We start from the raw sequence: 16,936 nt of genomic DNA, 5'->3' as shown, positions 1-16,936 counted from the left end.
GTTCCGTAACTCAGATAACCGCTCTGTACAATTGTGGTGAGAAGAATATAATCTCAGAATGCTGTCCTGAGATGCAGGTTGGCGCTGTTTTGGTGGCACGAGGAGGACCTACAGTACACAGTATTAGGCAGGTGGTTATAATGTTGTGGCTTATTGGTGTATATATTATAGCACCATGATATTACCATCTGATACATCTCACAGTAATTTTTTGTAAGGTTTGCTCTCCAATGTAACGTTTTTCATAAATTTCTCCCATCTCTCTCTCTCTCTCTCTCTCTCTCTCTCTCTCTCTCTCTCTCTGTCTCACACGCACACAGAGACTGCATTTGCCTCCAGAGCTGTCAGAGACGGTGAGTCGAGTGAGTTAACCAGAACTGGCAGCAGGATGTGGTACCACTGCCACGGGCAACAAGCACCTAGATTTCTAGTTTATTCCCTCCCTTTCGGTTCCCACCACCATCAGTGTGATCTTCAAGGGTTCGAGAGCTACACTTCGCCAGCAAGAGGTTATGGACACACCTGCACTGACATGGTCACTATGATTACTAGTCTTAAAATGGCACCTTGTTTGATAACTACACAACACGGTGAAGGATGCAAGTCGCATTGATAACCTGATAGCATGCAGAACTACAACAACCTGTTGCTATTGGATAGTGCAAGTATGTGACGCAAATAATTTTAACATGGTTTGTGTACAACAGTCTTTTCAGTGCATTTGAGAAATTCTGCATGAATGGTGTAGCTAATAAATGTCAATACATTTTCTACAATTGCTACAGAAAATATGTCATGCTTTTTCTTGAATAATGGAACTTAAAATCTATCGCCAGGATCTGAGGCATGATGTCAAATACTACAGAGAAAATTCAGACTCCTCCATCAGTTTGTAAAAACAAATATTAAAAGCCTTGATAGTTATGCACTTACAATAAAAGTCTATGGGGCAACGTGCAACAATTGCCTCATAGACTTCCATTGTACTGTAAGTGGATTTTCACATAGTGTTCTGGCATAACTGCCAACATGTCTCCGATGTCGTAGTGCTTAAGGTGTAAAACATAGAACATTCCCTTAAGCTGTATTATCATATTCCGGGTTCGTAAGCTTGTTCTGTTCAGGATATAACTCATTAAAGCATGGAATGTTTTCTTTAGAAAACATCCATTATACTTAAAAGCCCTTTGACGTTATTTGGTTCTTTTTATTGGACAAATAAAGAATCTCTGTCTTCACGTTGTTCTCAGTCACCTAACAGATGGTCGCCAGTGAGTGAGGACTCTTAAGCTCAAAGATTAGAGACACTGGTGCAAATCTATGAGGCCGCACTTCATAGCTCATCAGGGCAGCTACACACAGTCTTTGTGTTTTTATGACAGGTCCATGGAGATGAATTAGGTCAAAGGTTGTCATGGAAATATATTCAAGTACAAGACTGGAAACTTTAGCTTTGCTGTTGTCATTTTGAGCACTCTCTTTTCTGGGAGTTTCCTTAGCACTTCGCTTTTCATCGTTTTCACTTTAATGTCTCATGCGTTTTTGTGCATTTTTAAAATAGAAGATAGCTGTTTTATATATATATATATATATATACAGTTGAAGTCAGAAGTTAACATACACTTGAAGTTGAAGTCATCCACAGTAAAACGAGACCTATCTTGACATAACCTGAATGGCTGCTCAGCAGGGAAGAAGCCACTGCTCCAAATCCGCCATAAATAAAAGCCAGACTACAGTTTGTACAAGCGCACATTAGGAGAAAGATCTTACATTTTGGAGAAATGTCCTCTGGTCTGATGAAACAAAAACTGAACTTTTTGTCCATAATGACCATCGTTATGTTTGGAGGAAAAAGGGTGAGACTTGCAAGCCACAGAACACCATCCCAACCGTGAAGCATGGGGGGTGGCGGAAGACTGACCTGTTTTTAAATCACTTTCACACATTAAGCAAAAATAGTGACGATACATGCAAGAGCCAATGTGCGCAGTTTCTTCACCTCTGCCTTTCATCCTGCCTTGTTTAAACCAAATAACTTTTAGAACCACTGCCGTAGACCTCTCTCATCAACAACTGAATATTCTTGATATATAATCTTTTCTCAAGGCAAGGTCCAAAATAAGATGCAATCATTTGCCATGTAATTATAATAAGAGCTTTATTGCATTGAATTATTCATTTCTGGCGTTGAATACATTTGCCTGTGATGGTATAAATTCATGAGACTGACATGTTTTCCTGTGCTTATATGCACACATGAACTTTTCATAGCCTTGTTTTCATTATCTGTAAATGGATTTGACTGTGTCAGTGTTCACAATCTTCATTGTAATAATTTTAATGTCTGTTTACTACTTTATGTCCCACATTATGGATTTTTAGGGACTTACCTCAATTTATTTTTATATTTTGTATTTTATATTTTGAGATCATCATTTGTTCTTATACAGGGTATCTGACACACACACACACACACACACATATATATATATATATATATATATATATATATATATATATATATATATATATATATCGCTGGCATCTAAAGTTTGGAATAATGAACAGATTTTGCACTGTCAGAAGGAAATTTATATTTAATTCACCAAACTGGCATTTCACTGATCACAAAGTATAGTCAGGACATTACTGATATAATAAACAGCACCATCACTATTTGAAAAAGTCATTTTTTATCAAATCTAGACAGACCCCATTTCCAGCAGCATATCTCTCCAACACCTTATCCTTGAGTAATCATGCTAAATTGCTAATTTGGTGCTAGAACATCACTTGCCATTAGTATCAAACACAGCTGAAAGCTATTTGGTTTTGTAAAATGAAGCTTAACATTGTCTTTGTGTTTGTTTTTAAGTTACCACAGAATGCAATAGACAGAGTTTGGAGGGTTACATTTGAAATGTATTCCACTACAGATTACAGAATACATGCTGTAAAATGTAATTTGTAACTTATTCCATTAGATTACTCAAGGCCAGTAACGTATTCTAAATACTTCTTCAGCACTATTAGAGTTTTTCACTTGTTTAGACTATAAAAACTCTGCCAGTACAGTAAGAAACAATATACATGTTAAAAATAAATTCCCTGAAAAACCTAAATATCTTATGTAGTGTTGTTTCTAAAACAAGATACATCATATTGATCTTGTTTTAAGGATTTTTAGATATTTTTACTGGAATACAATACAAAAATGATTATCAAGAATATGATTTTTGCCCTAATATTAAAGGTCTTACTAGAAAAATAGAAATATGATCCAAAATTAATTTTCTTGATAAAGAAATATGATCATGTCTGGTAACATGTGAATGTTAAATGGCTAGAAGTAGCATTTTAGCTTAGCATAAAGCTGACAATTTACACAAGTTTTATTTCTATTTCTTCTGCTCCAAACTTACTTCAAACTTACTTCTCTGTCTGCTCGTATGAATGTAACACATCATAAGAAAGTGTTTCTCTGCTGTTCAAATGCACTTTGGATCGCATCATTTATATGTATAAATGTTTTCCATCTGAAAGGACTAAATATTAAATATGTAATCCTGTTACATGTATTACGTTACTCCCCAACCCTTGCAATAGACTGGCATATCTTAAGGTCAATATTAGGTCAAAAAAGAAACAGCTATTTCTAGAAACTCATCAGTCAATCATTGTTTTGAGGAATGAGGGCAATACAATGCTTGAAATTGCCAAAAAAAAATAAATAAGATTTCATACAAAGGTGTACACTACAGTCTTCAAAGACAAAGGACAACCGGCTCTAACAAGGCCAGATGTACAACTAAACAAGAGGATAAGCTCATCAGAGTCTCTAGTTTGAGAAACAGACGTCTCACATATCTTCAGCTGACAGCTTCATTGAATTCTACCCGTTCAACACCAGTTTCATGTACAACAGTAAAGAGAAGACTCAGGGGTGCAGGAATTATGGGAAGAATTGCAAAGAAAAAGACACTTTTGAAACAGAAAAGGTTTGAGTGGGAAAAGAAACACAGACATTGGCCAACAGATAATTGGAAAAGAGTGTTATGGATCTTTACCACATTGAGCTTTTGTGGGATCAGTTAGACTGTAAGGTGTGTGAGAAGTGCCCGACAAGACAGACACATCTATGGCAAGTGCTACAGGAAGTGTAGGGTGAAATGTCACCTGAGTATCTGGTCAAACTGACAGCTAGAATGCCAAGGATCTGCAAAGCTGTCATTGCTCACGTGGAGGATTTTTTGATGAGAACTCTTTGAAATAGTTTAAGAATTTTTCAAATTGTAATAGTAATTTTTCACATTATTGACCTGACCAGTTGTGATCAGTTGAATGCCACTTTAATGAATAAAAGTACCAATTTCTTTCCATAAGATCAAAATTTGTACATTATTCCAAACTTTTGGCCGCTTGTGTGTTTGTGTATGTATACACAAACACAATGGCGCCAAAAGTTTGGAATAATGTACAAATGTTGCTCTTATGGAAAGAAATTGGTACTATATTATATATATATATATATATATATATATATATATATATATATATATATATATATATATATGCAAATAATTTAGGTTATATTGTAAATGTATAAGGGAAAGTGTGGAATTTAAGAGATTTATTTGCCTTCATTTATTTATTCATTTGTTTATATAAATTATTTCAATAATTTATTTATTTTTACCATTCTCAATCACAATTACTTTTTTGCAGTTAAATAATAAATAGTAATAAAATAATATAAAATAACAATAAAACGTCTTGTAGTGTGACAAATACATTTTTAAATGTACTTGTATGTCTTGTATATACAACTGCATGTGTGTAGTTGACAAAATATTTATAGTTATTTGCCACTACTTTAAACATAATTATGCTAATTATTTACTAATTATTATGCAAGCAGTTTTATGAGAAACTGCATGAAATAGTTTTACTTGAAATAATCCATTTGTCACTGCAGGACTATTTAAAAGGAATTAGTGAAGGCAAAAATGGTGAAGAACTTAGAAATAATGACCAGTTTCTGGGCCTAAATTATTCACTTTCCACTTCAAATCCATACACATTTTTAACCTAGAAATTTTGTTTATTAAAAAGAAAGATCATGGACATGTTATATGTGAACTGTCCATGTACAACAATGAAAAACTGTAAATCTGGTTGGTAGTAAAATATTTTAGTTCTGTCCCAGTATTCAAACATTACCGCAATACTTCCCTGCAGAGCTTTAGTTGTGTTTTATGAACTCTGCGGTCTTTCACTTTCAGATGTCTGAGAGAAACACAGTGAGGTTGTGCTAAAATCTCACAGGCCACTACCTGACCCAGCTATCACCGGGACCAACCTACCACCCCCAAAAACCTTCCACACAGACACTTTCTCTCAGTCCCTCCCCTCCGCCTCCCTGCTGAGACAGCAAGTGAAGCAAAATAACTCATTCTGCCACACACAATCGCTTCATCTCTCCTTCTGCTCAACCCGGGCTCACTCGGCAGCTTTATTCTCCTCGTTTTCTTCCCTCTCTCCTCCCCCCATGCTCATTTGCTTTTTTTCTTCTTTTTAGAGCATCGTAACTCTACCAAAACAAGAGCTGGCAGTGCTGAATGGCATAGGCCTTTTCCATTGTGGTGTGTTTTTGTGATGTCTGAGTTGTGTGGAGTCGGCTGGTGCTTTTGTTCTCAAGATCTTTGGTGGGTATGAGGTATGTGTAGAAAGATGGTTTTTGCTTACCAATATTTTGATAAGTTTACTTATGGGTAGATTGTGGTAATAAGCTTAATAATAGATTTAAGTTTATGTTTTCTTTTTAAGATAATAACCTTTTTATTATTACTGTAGCCAATTATATTACTAGTTCCATCTAAAATAATCATAATTTTGCAACTTCATGGCACATAAAAGAGATTGGAGTGATGCCAAATACTGTACAAAATGGGTTTTTTTTAATAGTTTTCACAAAATACATTTAGAAAGCATTTAAATAAAATTAAATTGAAATATCTGCAAGACAGGGTAGACCTTTTGTAGTCCAAAGCATTGCTCGGACACACAAACCATTACAAGTGTTCATGTTTCAGGTACACAACAAAACACAGAATTCAAGAGATGTCAACGTGTTTTTAAAACCACAGTTGGTTGTCGATCATAAATAAAGGACTACGTGATTATGCCGCAGTCAAATATACTCGAAGCCAGTGTACTAGAATGTAAAACATTGTTTTTACAAAATGTTGCAACACAAGACTGTCAATAAAAAAAAGAGAAAATTGTTGTGTAATAGATGAAAATACAAAGGCTTTGGTCTGTTTTTACAATCAACAATGGTTAAAGTCTGATATGTACTTGTAAACAACTGCCAAACACTTACGTTTTTTAAACTCTGTCAATCATTTTTAATCAATTATTGGAATTAAATATTTCTAGTCTCACAAAATGATTTGACTGTAGGACACTATAATACAACTCTACCTAATAGACAACTTGTACCTGATCTAAAGAAATGTGTTTACTTTTTTTTTACAATGCATTAGAATCTGTATAAAACATTTATAGATTTATGTTGGGGCGATAAAAATGAGAATATATTTATGTTCCGCAATTATTCTGGGAGATTTTTAGAGAAAACAAATACTTACAATTAGACAGTAACAAACTGTATGAATGTCGTTTTGATGCCAAAGTTTACCATAATGTAACTGAACTTCTTTCCATTTGTTTACAATTATAAATTATCAAACACAAAACAGCCTCAGAATCAGTCTACCCGGCAAAGGTTTTGGTCCCAACCCTCACGTACATAACTATGAAGTACTCAGTTAATTCACATAATGGCTGTTGTTCCTTTGTAAATACAATATCGTGCATGTTGACCACAGTCATCAACTATAGCCTTTGTGGGGAAGTTGATTTGAGCCTCATCCTTAACTCAGCCAGTAAAGTGGGCAAACGAATATGTGTTCTCCTCTTGGTATGTTTCTGTGATATGGGCCTTTGTGATGTCAGATGCGTAATCCTGATATAAACTCAGTAGAAAACAGTTGAAATATATTGACTTGTGTTCTTCCATTTCAAATGGATGCAAGATCAACATGTTTTTGGCTGTGTCATTTCTCTCATTGCCTCTACATATAAATGTCAATGTACAAATACAACAAAAACGGAAATTTAAAAATGTTTATGTAGCAGAGGTTTGTTGTTTTTGTTCTCTCTCTGTCTAAATACGGCCACTTAGCAAGGATCTGTTGTCACTTTTGTTTAGCGTCCATTTTCCTTCTTAAAGGTAGTGCCGTGGGTTTTCAGGATGATTCGGTGTGAAGAGAAACCCAATGCCTCCTCGTCATCGCCTCTTATTTTTTTGTGTGTGCATATGTATGTGTGTGTGTGTGCCGAATACTGCCGCAGAATTCCAGTTTCTCTGTGTGAAAGTCATAGTGCCAAGTAACTCTTTTCTTTACTGTAATCTTGACCAATACTGAGACATGTCTGGCTCAGTTCCGGGAACTTGGACAGGGACAGATACTCCAGGGGAGATGAGTCCTATAAAGAGAAACATAAACTGATCACAATGTATAGTCACGACATTAATAATGTGAAAAATTGCTATTACAATTTTATTTATTTTTTTAATTACTTGAAAGAGTTCTCATAAAAAAAATCATCCACGTGAGCAATGAAAGCTTTGCAGATCCTTGGCATTCTAGCTGTCAGTTTGTCCAGATATTCAGGTGACATTTCACCCCACACTTCCTGTAGCTCTTGCCATAGATGTGACTGTCTTGTTGGGCACTTCTCACACACATTACAGTCAATAGCTGATCCCACAAAAGGTCAATGGGGTTAAGATCAATAACACTCTTTTCCAATTATCTGTTTTCCAATATCTGTGTTTCTTTGCCCACTCTAACCTTTTATTTTTTTCTGTTACAAAAGTGGCTTTTTCTTTGCAATTCTTCCCATAAGACCTGCACCCCTGAGTCTTCTCTTTACTGTTGTGCATGAAACCGTGTTGAGCGGGTAGAATTCAATGAAGCTGTCAGCTGAGGACATGTGAGGCGTCTATTTCTCAAACTAGAGACTCTGATGAGCTTATCCTCTTGTTTAGTTGTACATCTGGCCTTCCACATCTCTTTCTGTCCTTGTTTGAGTCAGTTGTCCTTCGTCTTTGAAGACTGTATATATGATTTGTATGAAATCTTCAGTTTTTTGTCAATTTCAAGCATTGCATAGCCTTCATTCCTCAAAACAATGATTGACTGATGAGTTTCTAGAGAAAGCGGTTTATTTTTTGCCATTTTTGACCTAATATTGACCTTAAGACATGCCAGTCTATCGCATACTGTGGCAACGTAAATACAAAAACAAAGACAATGTTAAGCTTCATTTTACAAACCAAATAGCTTTCAGCTGTGTTTGATATTATGGCAAGTGATGTTCTAGCACCAAATTAGCGATTTAGCGATTACTCAAGGATAAGGTGTTGGAGTGATATGCTGCTGGAAATGGGGCCTGTCTAGATTTTATAAAAAATTATCACTTTTTCAAATAGTGATGGTGCTGTTTTTTACATCAGTAATGTCCTGACTATACTTTGTGATCAGTTGAATGCCACTTTGGTGAATTAAAGTACCAATTTCCTTCCAAAACAGCAAAATCTGTTCATTATTCCAAACTTTAGACACCAGTGTACATATTAACAAATTATTATGTACATAATAGTTAAAGACCCAATTATAAAGTAAGAGTAGACGTTTTTAATAATAAAAAAATGTGTTTATGCTTTTTCATGAAACTCAAATAGTTATTTATGAATTAGGGGTTGAGTGAAAATGAATCATTCATAGATACAAGAAAGAAATTTATTTTTAAAGATCACGCAATACTTGGCTAACATGTGGCTAACATCACCAAGCTGGTACACAATGAACTATCCTGCCTACCTGTTGAGGTGGTACCAGAAGTTGCCATTGATTGGCTGTTCATGTGTGCTTGCATATGAGGGGGGGTGTATGTGTCGTAGCTCCGCCCATTCACTGACGGACTGGTGGGCAGCATGCAGGAATAGGAAGAAGTCTGGCTTGGCTATAAAAAAGAATATATTTTTATAAATATATCATTTTTGTTATATCTACATGCACAGCTTAGTTTGGACCTAGAGGAGTTGTCAGTATTTTTTTAACATGTAAATATAGTTTGAGCTTGGTGATGGAATAGGAGACGTTTAAGGAAGCATTACAGGCAGCACATTTTCGGTGTTATCAAGGGGTGAAGAGAACTTCTGTTCATGGCGCTACTCACTTGCATAGGCAGGTTGTTGGCCATTGTGAAGCTGGGCATGGGAGGAAGACCAGTGTACATGTTGGTCAGGGCAGCATCCGACCTGCCTAGCATTGACCCTGTTGTGAAGGACACTGATAAAGAGAAAAAAATGGTTTAATTCAGCAAGAAATTTGTATTTCTTTATTGGAATAAACAAGCTATCATAGCTGTATCTTAAGGGGAAGTAACTAATTTAAGGCCTATTGGCTTGTTCACACCAATTCAATGCGATGTAACGACAAGGATTAAAAAATGTCATCGAAGCGATTCAAGTTGCGACCGCTGCCAAATTTTCATTGTTCTCTCAAAAATGTTAGGATACTTTGAATGAATTGTTTGTTATCTTGACTATTAAAAAAGATACCTAGTCGCAGATTAATAATAATAAAACAATTATAGGGATTGTTGCTTACATTGCTGGGTAGGAAGATATTTTAATGGAGATATGAGGTGACTGTATCCAGAAAATGCATGTCAATTGGAACCAAAATTTCTAAGCTCCAAAAAGGACATACAAGCAGCATAAACGTAATCCATTAGACAAAAGTGGTTTAATCCAAGTCTACTGAAGTGATATGATCATTTTTTGGGTTACAACTGACCAAAATATCACTCTTTTCTCATTATAAATCTTGACATCTGCGTCAAGCACATGGAAGTGTAAACAAGCTTTCAACCATGATTTGCTTTCAACAATTTTGGACATGGTGTGAATAGGCCATATTGTGTGCCTTATATGTGATCAACAAGTGCTTAGGTTGTGGTGTGGCATTTACCAGGAGTGGTGGGCTGTGGGATAGCCTGGTAGACGCTTGTGTTAAAACTGCTGCTGATGGGAATATGACTGGAGGAGTTGCTGGCTTGTCGTCGCTGGTTCCTCAGCTTCTCTTCTCTCCTCCATTTTGCTCTTCTGTTTGAGAACCATACCTATGCATACAGAGGAGGTTAAAATAGATATAAACAATAATAGTGACCATTAAATAGTTCAAATGTTTAGCTATAGCGAGCAGATTTATCGAAGGGTCCTCTCACCTGTATTCTTGCTTCTGGGAGGTCAATTTTTGCCGCAAGTCTTTCTCTTGCAAAAACGTCAGGATAGTGGGTTCTTTCAAACTCTAAAACCGGAAGTGACAGCATAAATTATTCTTTGAACCTCAACTAGGTTGTGCAACATTAGTTGTGGATGCTTTCTCTTGATGCTTACCTTTTTCCAGAGCCTCAATCTGCTCCTGAGTGAACGACGTTCTGTTTCTTTGCAGTTTTCTTTTTAACTGTAGACGCATTTGAGTCTCATCTGAGTCCTCACCATTTGAGCTAATGGAGTTAGTGTTCTCGCCACCATTGTCCGGTTGCTGGCAACCATCTGTAAAAATAAAGGCAAAGAATGGTGAGATCACGCAGGCCACACTTTGCATTACTTTGAATAAAGGCCTTTTTTTATGCAACAAGTGACAAAAATGTATTTTCGCACCAAAACTTGTCCAATGCCAACTATTATGAACGTTTCAGCATCTAAAGAATTATAAAGTGATTTTGCCTTCAATTAAACATTGTTTCCTTGTCGTATTACAATATTTTGAAGTTCAGGAGTTCAAGAGATTGATAGTTTCATTTACAGTCTTGTTGTGCATACTTTTCGAATACGCTTTAAGACTTCAACTACAGTTGCTTAACATATTCTTTAGCTGCCTTAAACGTTTTCATACCCAGTGATTCTTCAGCACATATCATGCAATGGGATCTCAAGAGAATTCAGATGTATTCTTATATAAAGTTTGGCTCTAGCAAACGTACATACTCTTACGTTTGCATAGACACTGAAACTTACAATATTGATGTATTGACAGCATCTAAACATCATCATTTTACATAACACCTATAGAGTTCTGCTGCCCTATACAACGTTTAAAAATGCACTATAAAACAATCATAAAATTAATCCATACTTTTGTTAGCTATAATGCAAATCTTCAGATTGCTTTATGTGAAGAACAGATCCAAATTCTAGCCTTTTATTCAATGATCTCTGTCTCTATCCATTGAGGCACAGTCGTGCATGCCGTAACAATCAACCCACATTGGTTTTGTTTTCCAAATTCGAAAAATTGCCACCTCAAAAAGCATTACGACCAGCGGTTTTACGGCAGTGAGGTCGAATGCTCGTTGGCTCTCAAGTGACCATTTGCGACATGCCGTATTCTGCGATGTATCTGTTTGAATGAGATATGACAGCGGCATTATGGAGTGCATCAGGAGAAGATTTACAGCGATTAATCATTTAAATTCCACTCTCCACCTCACACAATGCTTTTGTATGCCGTCAGGAAGCACATGGTATGCAGCGAATTTGAACTGAATATTGCCATTTTTCAGAATAAATTATTGTGATTAAATTGATCTCACTTTCACGTGTTTTACATGCTAAATAAATGGTTCTGGTTAGGTTTAGGAGTAGGTGTGGGATTAATGACTGTAAAATATATATAAATTCCTATATTGTTTCAAAACATTATTGATACTGTACATTAATCTACTTGTTACATGTTTGCATATTGTTGAAATGTGGTTATGTTTGGAGGTTGGGGTAGGGTTAAGGAATCTAAAATATCTAGTAAAAATGTACAAATATATTTATATTTTGTGTTTCTAAAGCTGTATACATGTTTCAGTTTTCGATGCTTTTAAACATCCATATTGTACGTTTTAGTGTCTATCCAAAGGTACAAACATGTTCGTTTAAATGTTACAAATATTAATGTACAAATAGCTACATAGACTAATGAGATCAGGCTGTATAATGTATTGGAAGTCTTTAATGCTATTAACCGTATGGGTGTTCGGGGACCTATTGATATGACCACCAACACTTGAATAGAGAGCTGCTTTTCTCTGTAAGACAATACCACCAGAATAAGGGGAACCATTAAACTGCACAGACAGAGATGGGCTGCCAGGCTTTTTTTCGTAGGACTCAAATTCTCCCGCAGGCACAATTGGAAAGGAATAACAAAAAGAGGCGTGCAGTGCTCAGCATTGTATAACACAAGGATCTAGTCAACAGACCTTTCAGTGCAGTATGTTAACCTCTAGACACCACTGTCATTAATCAAAGAACCCCAGGCCGGGCCTGTTAAATGCCAGTTAGGATTTATCCGTTCAACAGGAGCTGACCATTGAAAGACCTTTGCTTGTTTTAGGAGGGCTTAAGAGAAGGCTCTCCAATCAGAACAAGTCAATTCCTGGTGCTCTCATTGCACTAACTGGCTGATTAACCTAAAAATGAAAGATATGCCATTTATTTATTCAACTTGAAATTGTTCCAAACCCATGTACTGTTATTTTTATGTTTTTGAAGGCTCTTTATACAGGTCTTTTCCATGCAATGTCAGTTCAAAGCGGTCAAGCTTTAAAATGGACATACAAAAAAAAGAAATATGCCATAAAAGAAGCAGTAGTCCAAGTAGTCCATATGCTTATTTTTGAACTAATGGTCACTATGAATTGTCATTGTATTGAAATCAGCTTTTCAAAGCTCCTTTTGTGTTCCACAGGGGAAAAAAAATAATACTATACAGTTTGTATGGGGGGGTGTATATAAAACCCAATTGTCATTTTTGGGTGAGCTATTTCTTCAACCAACATAACTGAATAGAGCATACATCTAAGGATTACTTGGATTTTGTTTTACTTTTAATATTTATGTTCTTAGCCCAAAGCAGGATTTGGTGACTGATTACTCAACCTGATTAGAAACAAACTGTTCTTTTTATTGTTTTCTCTAACCAAAAGCCTGGTTATTCTCTCTCTCTCTCTCTCTCTCTCTCTCTCTCTCTCTCTCTCTAAAGAAACAAATCAACAAAAACAAAATGATCTCTAATGAGCAATTACAGAGGGACAAAGCTGTGCCTGTCTCAAATTCTTGCATGTGACCGAAACATCTTTTGTCCCGGGACGTAAAGTCCTTTTCTCTCACTCCCCATGGGGTGCAAATGATGTCGAGGGCAGTGGAAGGGGGCAGGTGGGACCACATGGACACCTCTGCAGAAATACTCTGTTTCTAGTCACGCAGATCTCAGACAGGAAGCGTATTGAAATTAACGATTAATTACTGATAGCGGGTGGGCTTTCACAATCCAGGCTTGTCAGTGCACGCAATGAGTTACAAATTCCATTGCTTAACGTGATGTGTCTACAAACAGATCCACATCTAATGACTGCAGTACATTTGCAAGTATATTAAGAAATATTAAGACATTTTTCACTATTTCAAAAAAATGTAAGTAATACTTTCATAATAAATTATAATGTTAATTCTAAATTACAATAAAAAGTAATAGTACTAATAATAAGAATAGTGCTAATATCTATTATTATTATTATTATTGCTGATGTTTTGTTTTATGCTGTTCTTATCTTGTTGCTAATGATGATGATGTTGTTATTGCTTATTATCGCTAATAGACCATCTCACCTTGATTTGGTTGCCCTGGCACAGACGTACCAGGGTACCATCCCGGGCGTGTCCCCCACGTGCATGTCTGCCCGTTAAGCATTCTCAGCTTGTCGTACATGCCATCTGCACCCATCTGTTGCTTATCACTAGCCAGGTTGCGCAGGACTCGATTTATCGACGACACCTGAATGGTAAAAAGAATATCATCAGTCAGTGTTGTTTGTATAGCTCTTAAAATGACATTTTTTTTTCTATTGTGTTTGCCTGTTCCAAAATTTACAACTCCTTCACAATTAGTCAACCATCTGAAGTGATAAATCATACTATGCAAATGAACCATTACTTGCACTTACACTCGGTATGTTATCGTTGTTGCACACCCCCTCTGACAGTAGCCTGTCACGAATTTCCCAGGCAAAGATAGAGGGGCACTCCCTCTTGTACTGTGCTATTTTGCCGACCACTTCAGGCGTCGCTACCCTCGGTTTGCTGCCTCCAATTGCACGTGGTCGGATGGAGCCGGTCTCATAATATCTCCCCAGGATCTTGCTCACACAGCCGTTTGACACCTGAATGAACAACAATATAGACAATTCACATACATTATTTATGACTAAATTGAAATAATATAATAAACGTATTACTATATACGCTTACGTTCTTATTGTCCAGTTGGACTTTTGCATCAGCATGGGTCTACGAACACAGAAAATATGCCTTAAATTGCTAGGATGATTTCATTTAGTTTCAAATGTGTGATACTTATCTGCCAATCTGTCTTAAGTAATTAACAGTTGTGTTTATTACAGTGTAATTACATAGTTAATTACTGAGTAATACTAATGAACAAGTTCTTACTTTGAAATTAACTTTTGGAGCTGCTAGTTAACACACTTTGCTGCATTATTACTCATAACTGATTATATATACAGTAATAGGTGTAATATAGATGCCGTATTTGACCATTATAGCTAATTACAGGTACTGGGTAAAAATAGGCTGGATGGTCACCTGCAAAATCCTGGAGATATCGCAAGGTCGCGCTCCACTGTGAGCGAGTTCAACGATCTTCTGTCTGGTTGAGTCTGGTAACGGTCTGCCGTTCACAAAGACCCCGCCGAGCTGGTTGACGCCACTGTGACCTGTGGCACATGGAGACATAACAAATTGGCTCGTCTTTCGCCTTGGAAACACATCTCAATAGGTGTCCCATTGTCAAGAACAAAGCTCCACTTCTTAGAGCTTTTCTTTGATCAGTGTTATTGACTGACCGAGTCAAATTAGAGAGAAAAAGAATATAACACTTTACATTACGGTGTCCATGTTTTATATATAAAATGTACTGTATAATTACTTTCTATAGTGATGACAATAACTGTGCCATTACAAATTGCTCTGCAAAATAATTACATATATTTGTTTTTTTTACTTTTGTAAATGCCCTGTAACATGAACACTTTATGAAAGCGTGACCAACAAAAGAACAATTCTCTTAAATAATAATAATAATAAATAAATACAAAACATTACACTGTTTTTCCAAGCATTTTAAAAAGCCATGCCAACTTTTAGCCTAAATATTTTTTTAATTAACAGTTTGAATGCTGTCATACACATCAGTGTGCCATGTAAATCAACATCTAAATGTCATTCACTGGGCTCAAATCAGTCCGTGCATACAATCGGTTGATGAAATGACATGTCAGTCTGAACGTATCCATTCATGTGAACAGAAATTTTCATAATCAGGTTGGTCAAACAGTCTCAAGAGAACAGCTTTCCACAAGACCATGTGCCAGTTTGAAAACTCTCATTTAAACGACTAACAAATCTCTGTTAAACACAACTTACTAAGCACTAGTTTTAAAGACACAACACAAAAACAGTGCCACCAAGGAACAAGAAATCCAGAAAGTCTTAAAGTGACTTATCACAAAGAATAAGCCAGTGATCATTTACATTAGAGTGTCCATACTGCACATATCACAAGTACAGTTAATTGCAATAGCATAAGTATCTGCAATTACAAAAGTCAAAACAATTTAATTTGTAATGCTTAGTAAAGTATGACATTGCAATATAAAGTGCAACCCATAAGGATCAAATGAGTAAGAAAAGCGCATACCAGATTCCGTGTATTTTGAAGAGATGGGAAAGTCCAATGAATAGTCAATTCAGAGGCACTAAAAAACCTGAACCGAATCCCCAAGAAAAGCCTCCCCGGAGTGTGTGTGCTCTAGCTCTCTGTTCCTCTCCCTTCTGACTGCAGGAGCCCGAGCTACTAAGCAATAAATAAGCTCCAAATATAGAAGAAGACGAGGGGGGGAAATATGATGAGACTCTCTGACATTTGTCTGTAGAATAATGCGAGCTGCACGTCAAGTTTGAGCTTAATTTCTGGAAATAGGCGGAGGTCGCCTCGGATCATGCATGGAAGGCTCATTGAAAAGATCAGCTGAAGTACTTGTGGCAGGACTGTCACTTTATATGACACTGTTCTGCTTTTGAAAAACGCATCGTCAAGACAAATAGTAGCATGATAAAACGACCCTTTCTGTCTGCGTTTGGATATCAGACCAAATTGGATTCTGCTCATGTTGCCTTGAAGGGAGGCTTTGTTTTATTTTGTAGCTACAGGGGCAACGCGCGGGCACAAGGACAGGGGCGAGCATGTTATAAACATATTAAAACTGACAAACTTCTTTTTTTTTTTTTATTCCATCTGTATGTGTTTGGTAACAAACCCCCATCATCTGCTAGAGTACTGTTGTGCAGAGTTATAGGAAATACAGGCCATACAATTCATTATCTTAGAAGTGAAAAAGTGCTGCTGTTAAGAAGCTAATTCTAACTAATCTGGCTCTTAAAACTAAATTACTTTCATAGGAGTAATCGAATGTTGTGCGGTTGATTCAGTCATATTAAACAGGATTTTTGACTTAAATACAACCACATTTTTTCCAGGGCCAACTAAATACCTTGCATTGAGCCTTTATTAGAAATACCAGATACTTTGGCTAATTATAATTAACCTGATTCATTTAAGATCTGATATCTTCCTTACTATGCACAACAAACGTGTGGTAATCTCTCCAAATCCAGTGGTATAATCCACTGCCATCCTCTCTCTTTCCAATAATTCCTGGATTA

At 36.4% G+C, this 16,936-nt stretch overlaps 1 protein-coding gene and 1 pseudogene across 2 annotated transcripts in view; one reads left to right on the top strand and one right to left on the bottom strand.

Moving 5' to 3' along the window:
* LOC127621800 (elongator complex protein 4-like) overlaps positions 1-919 on the top strand; it is an 89,665-nt pseudogene extending 88,746 nt beyond the window's left edge.
* Positions 920-5,946: 5,027 nt separating this feature from the next.
* Positions 5,947-16,936, bottom strand: part of LOC127621322 (paired box protein Pax-6-like) — a 31,697-nt gene continuing 20,707 nt past the window's right edge. The window contains exons 3-12 of one of the 2 annotated variants that reach the window (XM_052094915.1): positions 14,798-14,928; positions 14,444-14,482; positions 14,140-14,355; positions 13,805-13,970; positions 10,538-10,696; positions 10,366-10,448; positions 10,110-10,260; positions 9,313-9,425; positions 8,955-9,096; positions 5,947-7,554 (exon numbers count right to left, since the gene is read on the bottom strand). In XM_052094915.1, the coding sequence (XP_051950875.1) occupies positions 7,469-7,554; positions 8,955-9,096; positions 9,313-9,425; positions 10,110-10,260; positions 10,366-10,448; positions 10,538-10,696; positions 13,805-13,970; positions 14,140-14,355; positions 14,444-14,482; positions 14,798-14,928 (1,286 nt within the window). In that variant the 3' untranslated portion in view covers positions 5,947-7,468. The remainder of the gene's footprint in view (positions 7,555-8,954; positions 9,097-9,312; positions 9,426-10,109; positions 10,261-10,365; positions 10,449-10,537; positions 10,697-13,804; positions 13,971-14,139; positions 14,356-14,443; positions 14,483-14,797; positions 14,929-16,936) is intronic. The other variant, XM_052094988.1, reaches the window with a different exon arrangement.

The sequence above is a fragment of the Xyrauchen texanus genome, chromosome 1 (assembly GCF_025860055.1).
Source record: "Xyrauchen texanus isolate HMW12.3.18 chromosome 1, RBS_HiC_50CHRs, whole genome shotgun sequence".
Taxonomy (NCBI): domain Eukaryota; kingdom Metazoa; phylum Chordata; class Actinopteri; order Cypriniformes; family Catostomidae; genus Xyrauchen; species Xyrauchen texanus.
This window is presented reverse-complemented; position numbering and strand designations above follow the sequence as displayed.